The sequence below is a fragment of the Sus scrofa genome, chromosome 10, assembly GCF_054392235.1.
Source record: "Sus scrofa isolate SSC_HxYL_T2T_F1_AM1 chromosome 10, Sscrofa_HxYL_maternal_Yorkshire_Landrace_v2.0, whole genome shotgun sequence".
NCBI classification, from domain to species: Eukaryota; Metazoa; Chordata; class Mammalia; order Artiodactyla; family Suidae; genus Sus; species Sus scrofa.
The window spans coordinates 87,094,887-87,113,628 of NC_139392.1; the positions used below are offsets into that span (position 1 = coordinate 87,094,887).

The 18,742-nt window shown below is 45.1% G+C and overlaps 1 protein-coding gene across 21 annotated transcripts in view; it reads left to right on the forward strand.

The window, feature by feature from the left end:
- The window catches only part of USP6NL (USP6 N-terminal like), a 152,655-nt gene extending 134,487 nt beyond the window's left edge, over positions 1 to 18,168 (forward strand). For 11 of the 21 annotated variants that reach the window (XM_084980521.1, XM_021064995.2, XM_084980530.1 and 8 more), the window contains 5 exons: positions 297 to 391; positions 1,018 to 1,083; positions 1,177 to 1,276; positions 4,425 to 4,577; positions 14,805 to 18,168. In XM_084980521.1, the coding sequence (XP_084836647.1) occupies positions 297 to 391; positions 1,018 to 1,083; positions 1,177 to 1,276; positions 4,425 to 4,577; positions 14,805 to 16,144 (1,754 nt within the window). In that variant the 3' untranslated portion in view covers positions 16,145 to 18,168. Of the gene's footprint in view, positions 1 to 296; positions 392 to 1,017; positions 1,084 to 1,176; positions 1,277 to 4,081; positions 4,217 to 4,424; positions 4,578 to 14,804 lie in introns of those variants that run through there. The other 10 variants (XM_084980526.1, XM_084980531.1, XM_084980532.1 and 7 more) reach the window with 5 other exon arrangements.
- The last annotated feature ends 574 nt before the right edge of the window (positions 18,169 to 18,742 follow it).

The following is an 18,742-nucleotide window of genomic DNA, read 5'->3' on the forward strand; positions in this document are numbered from 1 at the left end:
GTTGCCTTTTTTTTCCCTTAACTTCCTAGTTTCCCTTCTAATCCAGAAAGCTTCTATCCTCTTTTATATTTTTACAAGGTTGTAGGAAGTCCTTAGCAAACACATACTAGACTGTAAGTTTCATTAACCAAAGCTCATACACAGTGGTTTCTTTGGTGGGGAAGAAAAATATCTGGGTAACACTGGATTTGTTTTTGTCGTTGACAGTTAAAAAGTGAAAGAAATGTATTGCATTTTAAACTAGGAATTTTTGTTGGTATTGTTTGTGAAGTATTGTTTTTCTGTTTGTATTCTAGGGTTTTTTGTCCATGGTTTTCCCAAACTCTTGAGGTTTCAAGAACATCATGAAAAAATACTGAATAAATTTTTGTCCAAGCTTAAGCAGCACTTGGTAGGTAGACGTGACATTGACTTACGCCCACTGCACAAGAATAAAGCCAGAAGACCTGAGAGCAGAGCCCTTGGCCCAGTTACCTTATTGATTTGCAGGCTTGTCATTTCATTTACTGAGCAGTTACGATTCCCAGTTGTTTGAAGGACGTTAGGTTGGTGACATTTAGTACTGATTAGCTATCACAGCCCTGACTCGTAGAATCAAACTTCTTTGAAGCTGATAGAGCGATGATATAGTTTTTAAGGGAGGTTTTTTAATTTGTACTAAAAGTATTGTAAGGATCATACAAACTAGTCTTAAGTGAACCATGTACATGCTCTCTGTAAAACAGAGTAATTTCGTAAAGCACAGCTACTTCCCTCTAGAACATATCGAAGAGAATCAAGGTGTTATTTTAAGGTCTTATCCTGTGAAGGACTTATTCTCAGGGCGATTTTCAGAAGTAAAATTGAGGGAGAGGAAGAGGGAGGAAAAAGTGGAAATAACTCCAGCAGGAAAAAAATTGTGTAGTGAATGGTTTTGTGTAGCTGTGACAGCTCCCTCCAGCATCCTGCCTGTTAGTATTATATTGTCAGACTTTGTGTGCAGCAATTCAGGAATTGTTGAGTCTTTGTTTTTTTCAGGACTCTCAAGAAATCTACACAAGTTTTTACACAATGAAGTGGTTTTTTCAATGTTTCCTTGATCGTGTGAGTATTTATTGACAAAACCCAATCATAAAATTACAAATGCCAGACAAGGGCCAGCCATTAATCCTCCTTCTGCCTTGTGTTTAATCGCAGACTCCCTTCACCCTCAACCTCAGGATATGGGACATCTACATCTTTGAAGGAGAGCGAGTCCTTCCCGCTATGTCTTACACAATCTTGAAATTACACAGAAGTAAGAACACGTTTCAGTATCAAGAGTTCACCAAAACCTAGCTTTGTTTTAACTCTGGATTTCTTATCCCAACTTCAAATTTGTTTTCTTTTAGTAATAAGTTCAAAAAATCCTTGAAAGTCTGTGAAGAGGTTATGTTCAGCTAGTAATCTGCCTTCCTTGGTTCTTTCCCCCAACTGCATTGCAAAGGCCCCTGACTCTTTTCTCTGTTGGTGTCATCTTCACACTTAAGTACAATGCAGTGTGTTGGTTCCGCTAATAACAGGATTTTTATTAAGTGTTTGTTTCCACAGGGGACCCCCTTATTTCCTTCTCACTGGTCTGAATCTCGGGTCTATAGGAGGAAAGACCGAGTGATGGGCGCTTCCATCCGAGGGCTGGAGGGATGCTATCGCTTCATCCTCCCCCAGGAAGGAAGCACCCAGCCCAGGCCGTGGCCCGGAGACGGGCAGCCTCCTGCTCATCTCCCTGTCTGGCTGCTCTGCGGCCTCTGGGCCACGACCATGGCCACGGTTGTCCGGGCGCAGCACAAGGCTTTAAAGCCTTCAGTTGCCGTGTTCCAAGGGCTCTATGAAGTTGATGAGCTCTACTTACTTCAGAAATCAAGAGAGTTTGTCTTCGTGGGTGTGAAGAACCTTAAGTCTGAGGCGAGCCCAGTGGTCGCTGTGCAGGGAGGAGCCGTTGAGTGCTTCCCGTCTGGCCCAGGCCCCGTCGCTGTGTGGTACACGCGCCTCTCTCTGCTCCCTCGTGTTGCTCCTGAGCAATTCATCCGGTCATTTTCCCAGCTCAGGGATACGATCATTGAGTATCTAGGGGCAGGTTTTGTAGTTTTTCTCTCTGGTTGCTGGTGTTGCTCTAAGAACATGTTAAGTCGATTTGATAGGAGATTGTTTGGTGACTCCTTGAAAAGCAGGGACTTCAGGAGTGCCCGACTCTCCAGATTCTACATAGGAGTGAAAATTTTAAAATCAGGTACGTCTGTAGTATTTACTCTGAAAGAAGAGGATTCTGAAGTGTTGTGGTTCATCTTCCTCCCCCTGCAGCGGGCAAACCACAGCACCAAGATGAACCCGTTTGGTGATGAGTTATCTCTCGAGACGGAGGGTCTGTCATTATAGCCGCAGGAAAGCCGTCAGCCAGTCCCCACCCCCAACCCACCCCTGCTGTACTTTTCTCTCTGGATTATGAACTGGTCCAGACATAGAACAAAAATATACTTTCCATTAAGATACGTACTTATTGGGAGTTCCCGTTGTGGCACAGTGGAAACAAATCCAGCTAGTATCCATGAGGATGTGGGTTCAATCCCTGGCCTCACTCAGTGGGTTAAGGATCCGGCATTGACGTGAGCAGTGGTGCAGTTCGCAGACTGGCTTGGATCCTGCGTGGCTTTGGCTGTGGCTGTGGCTGGCAGCTGTAGCTCTGATTCATCCCCTAACCTAGGAACTTCCATGTTGCACAGGTGCAGCCCTAAAAAGCAAAAAAAAAAAGATACGACTTACTAATGTTCGCTAAACAGTCAGAAGGTAGACGTATGATGTTATATTTCTCCATGGCCCTTTTCTCTTAAATTATGTTTTACTTATGACTCTTGATTGATTTTGACAAATAGAAAGTTTTCTATTTGTTTTTTTTTTTTCGTTGTTGTTGCTGTTGTTTTGTTTTGCTCTTTAGGGCTGCGTGTGAGGTATATGGAAGTTCCCAGGCTCTAGGGGTCAAATCAGAGCTATAGCTTAACCCACTGGGTGAGGCCAGGGATTGAACCCGCGTCCTCACGGATACTAGTCAAACTCATTACCACTGAACCACTATGGGAACTCCCTCTGTTTCTGTTTTTATTTTCTATTTCCATTTCTTCACCTTTGTAAATAAACTTTAAGCATAACAATTGCTTTATATCCTACCGTATCATTAGATTAAATTAGGTATGGAAAAACTTCATCTCCTGCTGAGTATTTTTTCTTCGTTAGCAAGAGAGAGCTTAAGGACTTAAGCAAAGTTCCTTCACCCTATAAAGCTTCAGAAACTGTGTCTAGACCAATAGTTAGTCAAAGCTCCTACTATTTTTCCTTGTTTTTTTTTCCCCCCAATTGCCTTGCCAGTATTTAGAGACATTGTTACTTTAAAAAAAATGAAAAGTCACACAGTGATTTTAAACAGTGAAAAAATTAGAAGCAACCATGGGGAACTGTATCCAGTTTCTTGGGCGAGAACATGATGGAAGGCAGTCTGAGAAGAGAATGTGTGTATAATTATATGAGTGAGTCACAGCAGACACTGACACACCATTGTAAATCGCTGTACTTTAATACATTTTCTTTTAAAATTAGAAGCAACCTAAATGCCCAGTAGTGGAGACCAGTTCGGGAATAGCTGGTACAAGCGGTGGACTCTCAGGTGGCTGTTAACAAGGACGGTGTAAAATCACTTGTGCTGAAGGGAAAAGCGTCAGTGACGTCTGTGGATGTTACTGAGCGGGGGAAAACGGGGTGATTAACATGGAAAATATCATTTATTTTTGTAAATTGATAAGCATACACACATCTGCTTGTAGGGCAGTGGCTAGTAGATCTTAACATATTTTTAGTTTCGGCTTTGTATCTGTAATTTGAATTTTTTCAGTAAAATTAATTTCCTAGGTAGAAATACAAATAAAATTAATAACCTGGAGTTTTGAGAGATTCTGATAGAGTGGTAATACAGACTTAGAAGTGGTTGTGCCCCGGCAGTCAGAGCTCCATATCCGGAAAACAAAGCACACGCGTCATCCTGGGTGGTCTGTGTCCGCTGCTCTGTCTAAGAAGCTCTTGCTCTGGGTTAATATTAACGCCTGAGGTCTCCTGCGGAACAGCGGTTTAAGGATCTGGCATTGTCACTGCAGCGGCTCGGGTCACTGCTGTGGGGGTTTGACCCCTGGCCCAGGAACTTCCAGCACTGAAGGTATTTAGCAGTATTCTCTTCTCACCTGCCTTTCACTGTGACTGCTTTAATACCAGAAAATACTTTTGTCCTACTGAGTTTTGGTGATATTCACAAGGCCATGTCTAAGTTCTGTGTTGTGCTCTTAAAAAAAAAAAAAAATCAGAATAGAATATGTCATCTTCTCAACCTAAAATAGCTGTTGTTTCTTTTTCTTATCCTTTCTTAGAACATCTTATGAAATTGTCAATGGAAGAACTTGTAGAATTTCTCCAGGAGACCTTGGCAAAGGATTTTTTCTTTGAAGATGACTTTGTGATAGAGCAACTTCAGATTTCTATGGCAGAACTCAAGCGGGCAAAATTAGACCTTCCGGAACCTGGTAAGAAAATGGTCAAACACCTTTTATATAACTTACAGTTCAGATTGGGAGACACGCGCAGCTAACACGGGCCCTTTCTGCTTGAAAACCTAAGCATCCTTGTGATGACATTGTGTAAATCAGGGTCTTATCTGCTGCTTATGGCTTTATTCTTATTTTAAGAAAATGCAGACATATTACTTAAAGCTACCTCTCCACATGGAATCCCTACTTAGATTTAGAAAGCTTGATACACCAGTAATGTCTCAACAGAAGTAACCATGGTGCGTTAAGCTGCTGTCACAAGAAGCCCTTTTTACTTTTCATCATCTGACTTTTGAGAAACCATCCGCAAGTAGCAGAGCGAGTGGAAGTTCCATTTTACAGAAGCCGAGACTGATCGTGAGATGCCGACCCTAGGGGGCATTATCGCCAGGAGAGCCTGGGTGGCCTGATGGCTGGTGCAGGGCTCTCGCAGTACCGTGCAGGGTGGGAGATTAGTGTGGGGCAAGTGGGAGCGGGTGGGAGCCTCTCTCCTGACTGTACACACAGACAGGTGAGTTGTATGGTGTGTTAGTTTAAAAAAAAACGTGTCCTACTTTGGAGTGTTTGAGTGGGTTTTCACTTTAATTTGTTTGCATATGGGAAACTGATGCCCTCACACGTGCATAACAGTTTCTGCATATGAGCAGGCGGATTGAAATAAGGAAACACAGAGTGCAGATTTTAAAAATTAAGTAATTTTACAGAGATCTGTCAAGTTTATGTGGTATTAAAATAGATGTATAACAGTAAATGCATGTAAATATCTCTTTTTCGCTTTCCTTATCTTTCAAGTTTAATCTACTAGAAAAAAAAGTCTGGCCTGTGAAGCCTAACTATAATAACTTTTGGGGGGGAATTTTTAAAAAAAAATATTACAGCTATAATTTAGAAAGTATAACATTTCTTTTGTGCCAACATTTTAAAACCCAGTGGACTTACTGTTTATTCTGGGAAGGAATAAGGATTGTGTCCCAGAATAATTTTCCAGACAGTGGCCCCACTCTTTCTCACTGGAAACTGTTAGAAGAGTCAGAGTGCCTGTGTTCTGTTGTTGACATTTACCATAGGACGCAGCTCACAGCAAACTGCACTTTCCTGGGCTTGCAGGTCTCCAGTTGGGTGCAGAGAGCTCCCAACTTCTGAGGCCATTGCCTTCGAGACTTGTAGTTGAGTGTGGTGTCCACCAGGTGGTGACAGAGACCTGAGTAAGATCAAAGATGGACAAGCCCCAAGGGATTTAAGAGGCACTTATTTTTTTTAGGGATGCTTAAGAGTATTCTTTTTGTTGGCTTTTTATTTTTATTTTATTTTTTTGCATTTTAGGGCTGCACTCCCTGCCTATGGAGGTTCCCAGGCTAGGGGTTGAATCAGAGCCACAGCTACCGGCCTACACCACAGCCACACGACATGGGATCTGAGCCTCATCTGCGACCTGCACCACAGCTCACAGCAATGCCCGATCCTCAACCCACTGAGCGAGGCCAGGGATCGAACCTGAGTCCTCATGGATACTAGTTGGGTTTGTTAACCTCTGAGCCATGACGAAAACTTCTGTTGGCTTTTATTTTTTTAGGGGGGAAAATGTTATTTAAGAAAAAATAGCTAATAAACATTTTTGCCTTTATTCTGAAATATATCAAATCACAGTTCCTCTTTTGAGCAGAGTAGTCTAATTGTTGGCGCTGGCATACAGAGATTATTGTGGTCGAGCCAGGTTAAGATAGAACATTAAAGTGCAACACTTTATAACCGAGATTGGTAAAAATGATTTTTAACCCAACTGGGATAGATAAAACTAGAGCAGAAGGGTAGACAAACAGGGAAACATGAGTTAGCGATCATGTCAGCGCGGGAGAAGACAGATAATGGCAGTACCGTGAGCCACGAAAAGGACGCAGAGAAAATTAGCACGTATTCTCCTTGTGTGCTGGAAGGCAGGGGTCTATAAATAAAGCTTTATTGGAACGCAGCCTTGCCCATTCCCTTGCACTTGATCCATGGCTGCTTTTGTGACGGTGGCAGAATTAAGTAGTTTCGGCAGAGGCTATGTGGCCTGTGAAAAGCCCAAACTATTTTTTTAAAAGGCATTTTACAGAAATGTTTGACCCCCCCCCCCCCCCGCTATAAAGCAGAGCATACTCATAGTCGCTGGCCCATAGCAAGTTGCTTAAGGTATGTTCATGAGCATTATCACGAAATTTATTCTAATTTTTTTAATTAAAAAAAAAAAAAACCACTCAGAGTTCCTGTCGTGGCTCAGTGGTAATGAATCCGACTAGTATTCATGAGGACGCAGACTCTATCCCTGGCCTCGCCCGGTGGGTTACAGGTACAGCGTTGCCGTGAGCTGTGGTGTAGGTCACAGACACAGCTTGGAGCCTGCGTTGCTGAGGCTGTGGTGTAGGCTGGCAGCTGCAGCCCTGATTGGACCCCTAGTCTGGGAGCCTCCATATGCCAAGGATGTGGCCCTAAAAAGACGAACAAACAACCAACCCACACACTAGTGAAAAATATCGTTAATGTGGCATTTTCACAAAAGTATCCCTCATATCAGATGGGAATTACGCTGCTTTCCTCACTTCTTCATTTAAACTCCTGGTTTTCAGGGGAAGAAGGGAAGAACACAGTTTTAGGCAGGCAGCTGTAGTGGCCTGAGCAAAACCACACTGTGTCTGTTGCAAAGAAGTCCAGGATGAACGGGGATAATAAATATTAATACGTATTGTCTGTTTTGACATCAGTTATGCTTGAATCGTTTAGTTACACTCAGCTGCTTGGGGTAAAAGGAGATACTTAAACCAAACAAAGGCCCGTGCAGCTGTTGGGGTGGGGCCTTTGAGTCGGCTAAGATGAATCTGAAGAGGCTAAGACGAATCTGAAGAGATGGCACGAGATGTTTAATGCTTCTTTGGATATACCTTTGTGGAAAGAGGGGGGCTGATATTTATTCGCATGCGAAAATATGACCGATGCCGATAGCTGATGTCCTTTAGAGGCCTGCAGAGCTGGCTTCAGCTCAGCGAAGCTAGCACGAGTAATCTTTTTTCTTACGCGTGTAATTACTACGCACAGAGGTCAGATCACCCGCGCGGGCGCAGAGCCCTTGGTTGCAGTGGGGGCGCTGCCCACTCAGTCTGGTGAACCAGGACCGCCTCCTGCTCACGGCCTCCAGGAAGGGCGCCAGGCCTCCAGGCCTTCCTTCCCACCCTGCCTCCCCTCTCATTTTCTCCCTCCCCTGCCTTCCCGGCTCTGCTCTCCCTCCTCCCCCTTCCCTCTCATCTGTCCCCTCTTTTCTGGTCCCTTCTTTCCACCCCTTCTCTTTCCTCTTGAGAGACAGTCACAGTTGCCTTAAGGGCCCTTAGAAATGCAAACAGCAAGTGTACATTAACCGCTGCAGAATTGCTGAGAAGTTCCACTGTTCAGAGGCGTTGGGTCAGGAATGACCTGTGCACAGCACAGTCCCAGTGCCATCGGCCAGCAGCTGCTTGGAGAAGATGGACATTGATGCGGGTTCCGGCTGTGCGTTAGCTCCACTTGGTGGACGTTAGCCTGCTCCCTGGTCTCGGGCCACCATGGACAGTAGGTATGAGCCGGCGACACTGTTTGAAGTGAGGCAGCTCCCAGCACTGCAGTTTGGCTCTGGCACCTGGCAGTCACTTACCCGCTCCGCGCAAGGCCTGCCAGCCTGACTTACACTGCTGTCCCTAAAACTGGAAGGGACTAGGCTTTTTCAGCACTTAAATTTTAGAAAGCTCTTTTTTATCTTCTTGCCTACTGCCTCTTTCAAACTACTTTGCTTTCTTCCATGCTTCGTGAAAATCTGTGTCGGGGCAAAGAGGCCGCATCCTCTCAGTGTCCCTATACCGCTCAGGTGCTCACCGCGTGCTTCTCACAGAGCCCCAGTTCCTCACGAGATACGGACACTTAGGGATTAGTTAGACACGGTGTCCTTTTGTCTTCGCTGGGTTTGTTTTTTTTTTTTTTTTTCTGCAAACCTGCTACATCCAGTTTCATGGCTGTGTAGATCTTGGGTATTTATTACCATTATGTTTTATTTGAATGGTGTGTCACTGCTCTAATTCCTGTTAGCTGCATGTGAATGAGTGGGCATTTTGTCAAAACTTCGCCTGTAATTCTGCTACTATTTTACCTGCTATAGGAAGGCCTGCAGAATAAGTAGAAGTCAGAGTTCCTGTCATGGCTCAGTGGTTAACGAATCTGACTAGGAATCATGACGTTGCAGGTTCGATCCCTGCCCTCGCTCAGTAGGTTAAGGACCTGGCATTACCGTAAGCTGTGGTGTAGGTCGCAGATGTGGCTCAGCTCCCACGTTGCTGTGGCTGTGGCGTAGGCTGGCGGCTACAGCTCCGATTAGACCCCAGCCTGGGAAACCTCCATATGCCGTGGGTGTGGCCCTAGAAAAGGCAAAAAGACCAAAAAAACCCAAAAAATGAGTAGAAGTCACGTTAATAGGTTATCATCTATTGGGGAAAAGGGAAATGTTTTAGGAGTTACCGTGAAAGAACCTCACGGTTTCAGATGCTCCTTTCTGGATATTTGAGAACAGGCACCATTTTTCCCCCACTATGGATTTTGGCCCCTTGACCGTTGGGGAAGTGGAACATGCTAAGATTTTCTTTTAATTCTAATGTGATGTAGAGATGCATAGAATATTAATGTCTCTTCCTTAGAGAAATTTGTGTCCTGACCTGAATGTAAAGTAGTGTTAGGTGTGAGGGGACCACTTTTCTTACCCTTTATGTTGAAAAGGAAGACTCCCTTCTGTGAATGACGCGCGCCTTTCCATTTTGTTTCAGGCTCACGTGAAACTACCGCCTCAGTCGGTTCCTTCCTCCCCAGCTTTCTCTCCTTCTCCGGAGAAATGCATCCTTCATTGTAAATGTGTAGCCTCTTAGTCTTTACTGATATGTGCCTTTTATTTACCAAAGCATCTCAGGATGAAAATGCTCAGACACGAGTACCGAGGAACAGGGTGTGATAGGGCATTATTCTCCCAAAGGTGGCCGGGTTTCTAGTCCTCCGCCACCACTGCAAGGTGTCTTTTACGCATCCCTCCACGTTGTACTGCGTCAGCCCAAACCGAGGGTATTGCTTAGACGCTGGGTTCCACATTTGCAAAGGTACCCTTTCATCTTGAGCGTCACCAGTCAGTCACCACAGCTGCGTGTCTGTGTTTCCACAGGAGACCCCAGGGCTCTCTCGTTACCCGCGTGGGTCCATGTGCCAGTGACCACCTTCCACATTTATTGTGTTCAGTTGTCTTTTTGACATGGTTTTGTAGAATAAGTTTTAATTCCTATGCTTCGTTCCATTACGTCATTGACATTGAAAATATCCTAGGACCATAAAAGCGAAGGATCATAAATAATGAAATATGTGACTTTTCATGAACAGATAAATCAGTCCGTAAAATTTGTGTTTAGTAAAGCAAATCAGTTTTGAGGCTTCGGAGGTAGACCCAAGGGTAGTATCTTAGTCAGTTTGGGCCTCTACAACAAAAGCATCCCAGACCGGGTGGCTGGAACCACAGAGATGGACTTTCTCACCATCCTGGAGGCTGGCAGTCCAAGATCGAGGTGTGGGCCGGGTTGGCTTCTTCTCTGCTCGTCCGTGGATGCCGTTGTCTTGCTCTGTCTTCACACGGTGTTCCCTGTGTGTGTGTCCACAGTGTGTCTTCTCCGAAGGTCTCCTGTCCTGGGGACTAGGCGCCCACTCCGGCGACCTCGTTTAACCCGAGTCACCGCTCTAAAGGCTTCTCACAGATGCAGGCACATTCTGGGGTTCGGAGGGTCAGGAATTCTGCGGGGACACAGTTCAGCCCCTAACAAGGCACAGACATTGCTGAAGAAGAGCAAAGACAAGCATTTATTCGCTGGCGTGGCAGCCCTGCTCTGGCACCCAGTCCGCCTCAGAGGACACAGAGCATGCAGCTCTGTCCGAGGCCTCCCCAGCACCTCGCTCGTGTTAATCAGGTGCCGGGCTCCTTCCTTCTGAAGTGTCGCCTCTGCCTGGTGTGCTTGGGCGGGTGCAACGGGAGGAGGAGGCTTGTCCCACCTGGGGTTTGCTGCTCCCTGTCTGACCGCGCCTCTTCAGCTGGGGAGCCTCCCCTCAGCCACCCTCGACCACAGCTCCTAGGGCCCGGGGGGAGGGAGGAAAACCCAGCAGGTCCCACCTCTCTGGGGCTGTCGTTACTCCCTCTGGAGGGAGGCTCGAGGGCAGTACGCCCGTCACCAGGTCTCCACCCTTTGACCTGACTACCTCCCAGGCCTTCCAGATGCCACTCCACTGGCAGTACATCTTAGTCTCCGCATGGATTTTAGGGACAGCAGGTAACTAACTAGTGAAAAACCTAATTTCACGTGACTTCAGTTTTCATGAGTTGTCATTTGATAGAGATTGAAGCTTTGAACACAGGTTCTGGGCCAAGAGAGACTTGCGGAGCTGCTGCAGGTAGCGCAGTTCTGGGGAACGCACGCAGCCTGCAGCCACCGTTCATTTTGAACTCTTCCCTTTTATTTTTTTAAACTCTGCTATGGAGAATTTAGAAACATTTAAAATGCCTTGATAGGGATGCGGCGTTGGCGGCCATCTGCAGGCTGCAGGAGGCAAAGAGAGGCAGGCAGGTAGGCAGCCATGGCCCCATGAGACTCCGCAGCCAGTGCAGCTCTGTCCCCGGACAGCGCCCCCTCCAGGCACGAACTAACCACCCTGGGTGCCACTGTCTCCCTTGCTTTCAGTGGTTACCTTTCCCACCAGCCTACACTCACCAACCCAGGAAGGGTGTTTCGATGATTGGTTGATGTTATTATCCGATGGAATATCAACCAGCCAGTGAATCACCTGTTCCCATTACTGTGTTGTGTGCTTAGAAAGTTGTCAAGGTAGGAGCGAAAAGTCTTGACTTTGGTTTTTCTATTATGTAGTTCTTTACATCTTCCTGATAATTTGTGTTGATGGGGTTTTTTTGCATATGGGAAAGGGATTCATATATTTATCTGGGACTAAATGGCTGTTTGTAGAGCTGATAAAAACGTTTGGGGGACACTAGGTAGAATTTAATTTTTATTGTTCAGTTTTAACTCACTAGGCTGAATGTCTGCTTGTGCATATTCTGGACTAGTGCTGCATTTGCATCAGCTTTCTCACCTCCATTCCAGGTGTTGCACATGCTGCCTCACACGCTGCATTCATGAGCCAGAAAAACAGCTTTTCTCCATGACAGGCATTTTCAAGTTCCGGTTATCACTTGAAATAATTTGTCCACATATTGTAAAGCGCCCTTATTATAGAGAGATGCAAGAACAGTGTTAGTTTTACCAGTGGTTAGTGACTAGCATATGTTAGTTCCTGTCTTTAAACCAGGAATCATCCTTTCCCCTGCTCATCCCTTGACTCCAATCTAACCTGTGATTCTGCCTTAAAATATGTCCAGCAAGCGCCTTCTTCTCACAAGTTCCACCTCAGTGTCATGTAGAAGGGAAGAGGGAAGGCTCTGGGGTCAACACCGGGTTCGAATTCTGAACTCGCTGCTCACTAGCTGTGAGCCCTTGGGTAAGTTCATCTCTGCCTCAGTTTCCCCATCTGTAAAATGGGAATAGTGGTAGTAACTGTTGTTATGTGCCTATTGCTGTATGTAGGCCGTATGTCCCCTTGTTGAGCAGTGGCTGACACATGGTAGGTACTTACTGAGCATTAACTATTACTGATGTTATCATCATTAATTATTATGCAGTCTAAGTCCAACCCAGAGTTCAGAGTGAACTTTATACATGAGGTCGTGCTACTCTTCTGCTGCAAAGCTTCTGAGAGGTTTGCAGTTAACTCCAAAAACAAATCCAGAGCCCTTCAAGTCCCTGTGTGCCATAACGTTTTCAGTCCTTGGACCTCATCCCCTCATTCTCTGCCCGTCTCCTGCTCTGGGCACAGAGCACTTGTTACTGGAACTTGGCCCTGCTTTGTGCTGCCTGACCCCAAGTCATTTACATCGCTTTCTCCTGGTGCTGTCTTCCTCTGCACAACCTGCAGAGCTCCATGAGGACAGGGCCCTCGCCTTGTTTCATCCTTGGCTGCCAGCACCTGGAGTAGAGCCTGGTACCTAGGTTGATAGGTACGTGTTTGTTGAACGGATGGATGAATGAAACGAACTGCAATTGCCAATCCTCATGCTCTGTATGCTTTTCAGTGTGTCAGGTAAAGACCTTGTGTAAACATCGTCAACCTTAAATTCAGGCAGAACCATCACAAGTGGCTCTGGAGTTTCGTAAACATGGCATAGCGGAAGAAGAGGCTAAAGTGGGAGTGAGACATTGGGTCCTGGTTCTCATTTAGTTTCTGCCACTAAAGATCACTTGGCTCCTCCAAGACTCTGCTTTCCCACCTCTAAGGACTGGGTCTCTCTGGAACCTGAGGGTTCTGAGAAGCTGCCAGTGGCGGGATGAGGAAGAGGGGCAAGGGGGAGGTACCCCAAGCCCTTCCTCTTTAACTCGAGCAGCTTTGCTTCTATTTTATATTAGGGTTTCATATGATATTCGGTTTGAGAAAAAAAGATGCTGCTTTTAAAAAGTTTAAAAACTACTGAATTAGTAAAGCATAAAGGTTAATTTTATCTCAGTAATTCTGATTTTTGCAGTTTAACTATTTAAAAGATATTGCATCCCCATCAATCTCTGCTCCCTCTCCTCCCCAAAAATCTCATCAAATATTTTTAATATCTGGAGTTCCCGTCATGGCCTAGTGGAAACAAATCTGACTAGGAACCATGAGGTTTTGGGTTCCATCCCTGGCCTCGCTCACTGGGTTAAGGATCCAGCATTGCTGTGGCTGTGGTGTAGGCCAGCAGCTGTAGCTCCAATTAGACCCCTAGCCTGGGAATCTCCATATGCTGAGGGTGTGGCCCTAAAAAGCAAAAAAAAAAAATAAAATTATGATATGTGGATAAATAATACACTTAGCATCACTAACACTAGACTGTGAGCTCCATAAAAACGAATGGTTGGGTCTGCCTGCTCACAACTAATGGACTGTTTACCCAGTAAATATTTGTTAGGTGGATGGGTACACATTTGACGAGAACAACTTACTTTTAAGTGAGAATATATTATTTTGGAAGTTCCCATTGTGGCGCAGCAGAAATGAATTTGACTAGGAACCATGAGGTTTCGGGTTCAATCGCTGGCCTCACTCAGTGGGTTAAGGATCTGGTGTTGCCGTGAGCTGTGGTGTAGGGCAGCAGCTGTAGCTCCAGTTGGACCCCTAGCCTGGGAACCTGCAGGCGGTGTGGCCCTAAAAAGCAAAAGAAAAGAAAAAATATATATATTATTTTGTTATAACAGGTAAAAAAACACATATATCTTAAACCGTAGAATTTTTACAGGTGGAATCTGTTGTTTTTTTCAAGATGGTATTTGTTGGGTATCCATACTGTAATAGATCATTTTTAGATCATTTTTAAACACTTTAAAAATGTCCAAGTTATTGCACCTTAATTCCTCAATAATTTTCCAATGTTATTTAAAATGTAAAACTAAAAATATCTAATACGATTTTCTCTTTATTCTCCTGCCCTTCCTTTTCATTTAAAGAAGGATCCTTTTAGAACATAAATTTTCAAATGGAGAATACTGTTTCTTTCTATGCTGGTGAAGGTACTTGAGATGATAATAGTCACAGTAAGCTACTTGGGGACCACTTGGCGACTGCATTTGGTCATCAGTTGACTGTTAAGTTTGGCAGACCTGCTTGAAGTTGATGGGGAAAGTTTTACTGAGATTCCAGAACCATTTTAGTTGAGGTATGCTAATGTAGGGATGTAATGTAAGACAGTGGACGACTGACCTGCAAGGATTGTTTTAGGAATAGAAATGAGACTGTCAGCCTCCATGCTTGTAACCATGTATCTTAACGAAATGTGAGACTCGTGTTCCACAATTGTATGGACCTTATTTGAAGGTTATGAAATCTTCCTATCTCCATCCACACCGTGTAATAAGGCTTTGAGTTGTGCTGTTGTTGGTATCGCTCTCTCTAAAACATGCTTGTCTCAAGCCACTAAAATTCTGCATGTGTGTGTATGCGTGTGCGTGTGCGCTCGTGTGGAAAGTATGGGTTATTCTACGTGGAAGTCCTAGAGCTGGTACTGCTTACCCATGCGCCTGTTACTTAGGAACTTCTCTTTCCCCGTAGGTAAAGAGGAGGAGTTTCCAAAGAAACCTTTGGGACAACTTCCACCTGAATGTCTGTCGGCTGGCGTGAGTCACCTGAGCAACGGACAGAGAAGTGTGGGCAGGTCGAGCCCCCACCCGGGCGGCAGAAGAGAGAGCGGCTCGGCGCCTCACAAACCGCTCGAGCATCCCCCTGCGCATCAAGGAAAAAGTGGAACCCCGGAGAGAGGGAGGCAGCCCAGACGGAAGTCGCTGGACGAGGAGACGAAGAAGCTGAAAGAGGAGGCCGAGTTTCAGAGAAGACTGCCGGCCGCTGCCCAGGACGGTTCCAGGCAGTACAACCATGCCGCCGCCAACCAGAACAGCAACGCCACTTCCCACGGCAGGAAGGAGTTCGTGCCCAAGTGGAATAAACCGTCCGACGTGTCGGCCGTGGAGAGAAGCGCCAAGTACGCCCTGGAAGGCCGAGCTCGCGCCGCCCACCCCGCCGCCCCGCGGGTGTCCAACGTGAGGCAGAAGGTGAAGGTTCTGGACGCGGACGAGGGGAAGCGCGGCTCCAACGCCTCCCAGTACGACAACGTGCCCGACGGCGAGAGCGGCGCGGTGGAGGAGGCGCTGGAGAGGGCGCGCGCGCCCAGCCCGCGGAGGCCGGCGGCGTCGGGGGCCAGTCCGGCCAGGGCGCCGCCCGCGTTCACGCTGCCCGCGCCGCCGCCGAGCCACGCGAGGCCCCCGGCTCAGGCTCAGGCAGACGGGGAAGACCGCGGGCCCGCCCCGTCCTACAGCAACCCCCCTGTTTACCACGGCGGCTCCCCCAGACGCAGCCCTGCGTCTCCGCAGTTTCCCCGCGGGGCTCCGGTGAATCCTTCCCGGAGGCCTTACGGCTCCACTCTCTCCATCGATGTTTCTCCAGAAAAGTCTTACACCCGCCCGACCCCTATTGTCCAGCCATCGAGTCGAATAGAAGTTCTCCCTGTTGATATTGGTGCCGGGGGATACTCGGGCAATTCCGGGTCACCAAAGAGTGGCAAATTCATCCTCCCTCCAGTGGATTATTTGCCGGATCACAGAAAATGGTCAGAAGTGGGTTACACTCTGAGGCCCGAGACGCATGGACCCGCGTGGACTCGCGATGCCAACCATAGCCACCTAAGCAGTCAACCAAAATACCCCGCCTTTCAACACGCCCCCTTTCAGGACCGCCCCCTCCCCGCAGTTTCAGTGGACAGCCCGGCGCGATACAGGACTTGCCCGGCTCTAGAAGACGCCGGCTCGCCCGGGTATCAGTATTCAGGGCCCCCTCCCCCAGCCTATCACTACAGAAGCCGGGGTGGACTCTCCATTCAGGAATCAGTATTGCTGTGAGAATTTTTCCTGGCAACAGACAAGAGAATAGAAACCATACGAAACCTACATTGCTATGTTTGTAATTGCCAAAGCAGTATTTTATACCGTTGTAAACCACTCGCACAGCTCTCACGTCTGTCAGTACTAAGAGTGTATGGAAGTGTCTTCATCCCCACCGAATGCTGCTTAAGGTGACCTTTTAATTTGCATCATCACTGAACCTGTTAAAGAGACTTTAAGGTGGAAACATAGCAATAGCATTTAGGGATGCACGCACAGTTTCATTTAGATCATTCTTCCGAACCTGAATAGTTTTACTCTGTTAGCCCATTCTCTTTTGAGTAATGTTACAAAGCACTGAAAGACTGTAGAATAGATATTTTTAAGGCCACATGTAGTGTATGTGTCTTTTAATAGCTGTTATAGGCATCTATGCATACACGCTTGAACACAGAACTCAAGAAATGTCAAAAAAGAAAACTACTTTTAATCCAGATCCATGATAATTTATTCTTCTTTTTCCTAACTTGTCTTCTAGTCAAGTTTTTGTTTTTGTTTCTTTTTTCTTTTTAACCCAGGTCCTAAACTGATTTGAGGGTTTGCCCTGACTTGATTAAGCATGTCACAGAATGCTCAGCTTTTTCATTCAGTTGCTGGCATTTTCTTTCAGTCTGAAAACTGGAAGACTTTGGAGAGAAAGGTTAGCCACTTAATGGTGCTTACAAACCAGGGCAGTTAGAGCGAGTTTATGGCCAGAGGTGCAGTGCTCGGTGTATGCACGTTCACCGCCCTGTTTGTGCATCTGTGCCCTTTGTTCTGGTCTGACTCTCGCCAAGCTCAGAGCAGAGTGTTCCTTGCCAGATGCCCAGGAAGTGCCGCAGTACAGCTCTCCAGCAGATGCCAGCAGGAGAAGTTGCAAGTCACTGATCATCAAGCTTTCACACAGGGCAGCAGAAAAAAACTCTTTTGAAATTCATTTGAAAGCAGGATTAGCAATATGGTAACTTCTTACTTCTGCCCCTTAAATCCCCGCAGAGCCTCCCACAAAGGGCCCAGAGTGGCATTTCCGTGATCTTTTCCTGGCCCGCGTGCTTTAAAGAATGTAGTCACTGTGTGTTGCTGCACATGGGCCATTAAATTAGCATCATGTTAAATTGTAAAAAAATGATCCTAATTATTACTAGGAATTGAAGATTTTGGTCTTTTTTTTTTTCATAGTATGACTTTCATGCTTTCAAGTCAGTTTTTTTGTTTGTTTTTTTCTTTGATTTGTTTCAGTGAAAAAAATTCAGGTTCATAGTAAAAAAAAAAAAAAAAAACAATTAGCAACATCTTTTAAAATATTACACTACAGTTACCAAAACACTGACCAAGTTTTGGGCACTCCAAGAAGGTATGAGTTTGGGTTTCATTGGAGAGCTTGTTTTCAACATTACTTTGCTCCTGTTTGAACAGTAGGGAGAGAATACAGATCCTGCCATTTAATGGTCCTTCCTGTTGCAAGTTGGGGCTTTAAGCTTTCAAGGTACAGAAGTATGTCTTTTAAAATGAGAGTAACATTTGTTTAGCTAGTGAATGTGACAATATTTTTTATGTATATAATGAGTCTAATGTAATTTTAATCAGCTGGGTAATGATGTTATTAAATGGCAAAACAAATGCAGTGTATTAGCAGCTAAGCACTGCAAGGCAAAATCCAGACACTGGCAGGCTCCTGATTCAGATAATGTGGACACTTAGAAATAAATGTATATAAACATGTAGCTGGGGATCTGAATTCCAATTTTAAACCATGATTCTATGACTTGTAATAAACCAAGCTGTACAATTTAGTTGATGATAGCAGCCTCTGAGCTGCTCCAAAATATATATATCAACAGTGGTAAATACTGTAGAATTATATATATATATACACACACACACACATATATATATATATGCAAAATATATATATACACACACTATTTTCTTAATGTCATCTGACATTTTTTATCTGTACACTTTTTTTGATGTGATTGTTTTTAACATGCTAAATAAGTATATTTTTGTTTTGTGTCTTTTATGTGCTTTTTTCCATATGGCATCCCTGATGCGTCTCCAGCTAAATTCCACGCTAATTGAGTAGGTACTGCCCTGTGTTTGCCCACATGACTTTCTGTATATCACAGTTCTTTGTCCTGTGCTTTTCTCATTTCCAGTAGTTCTGTATTTGGAACCTCATCACCTTCCCTTTATTTGATCATTATTAACAGCAGTAAGGTGTTATTTTCAGTTTTCCCCTATCGTATAGCTCTCTTTTTCACGTAGGAAAATTTAATTTGAAGTTATTTTGCCACCATACAATTTTACTCTTTCAAATTTATATTTTAATAAAAGAAAAATAATAATGATAAAAGATGAAATAATATTCATAAAGTGGGTCAAATATACTTACAAAATGTCTGGTAAGGATTTTCATAGTGTGGAGATTAATTTTACTCTGTTAACTGTACATGTAGTAAATATTTTGTGACTATTAAGTCTTTTCTTCAGAGCAGTTGTGCCTAACATAGTAAGCACTTTGATACAGTTTGGTTTTTTTTGGGGGGGGGTTCTTTTGCTTTGCTTTTGTTTTTT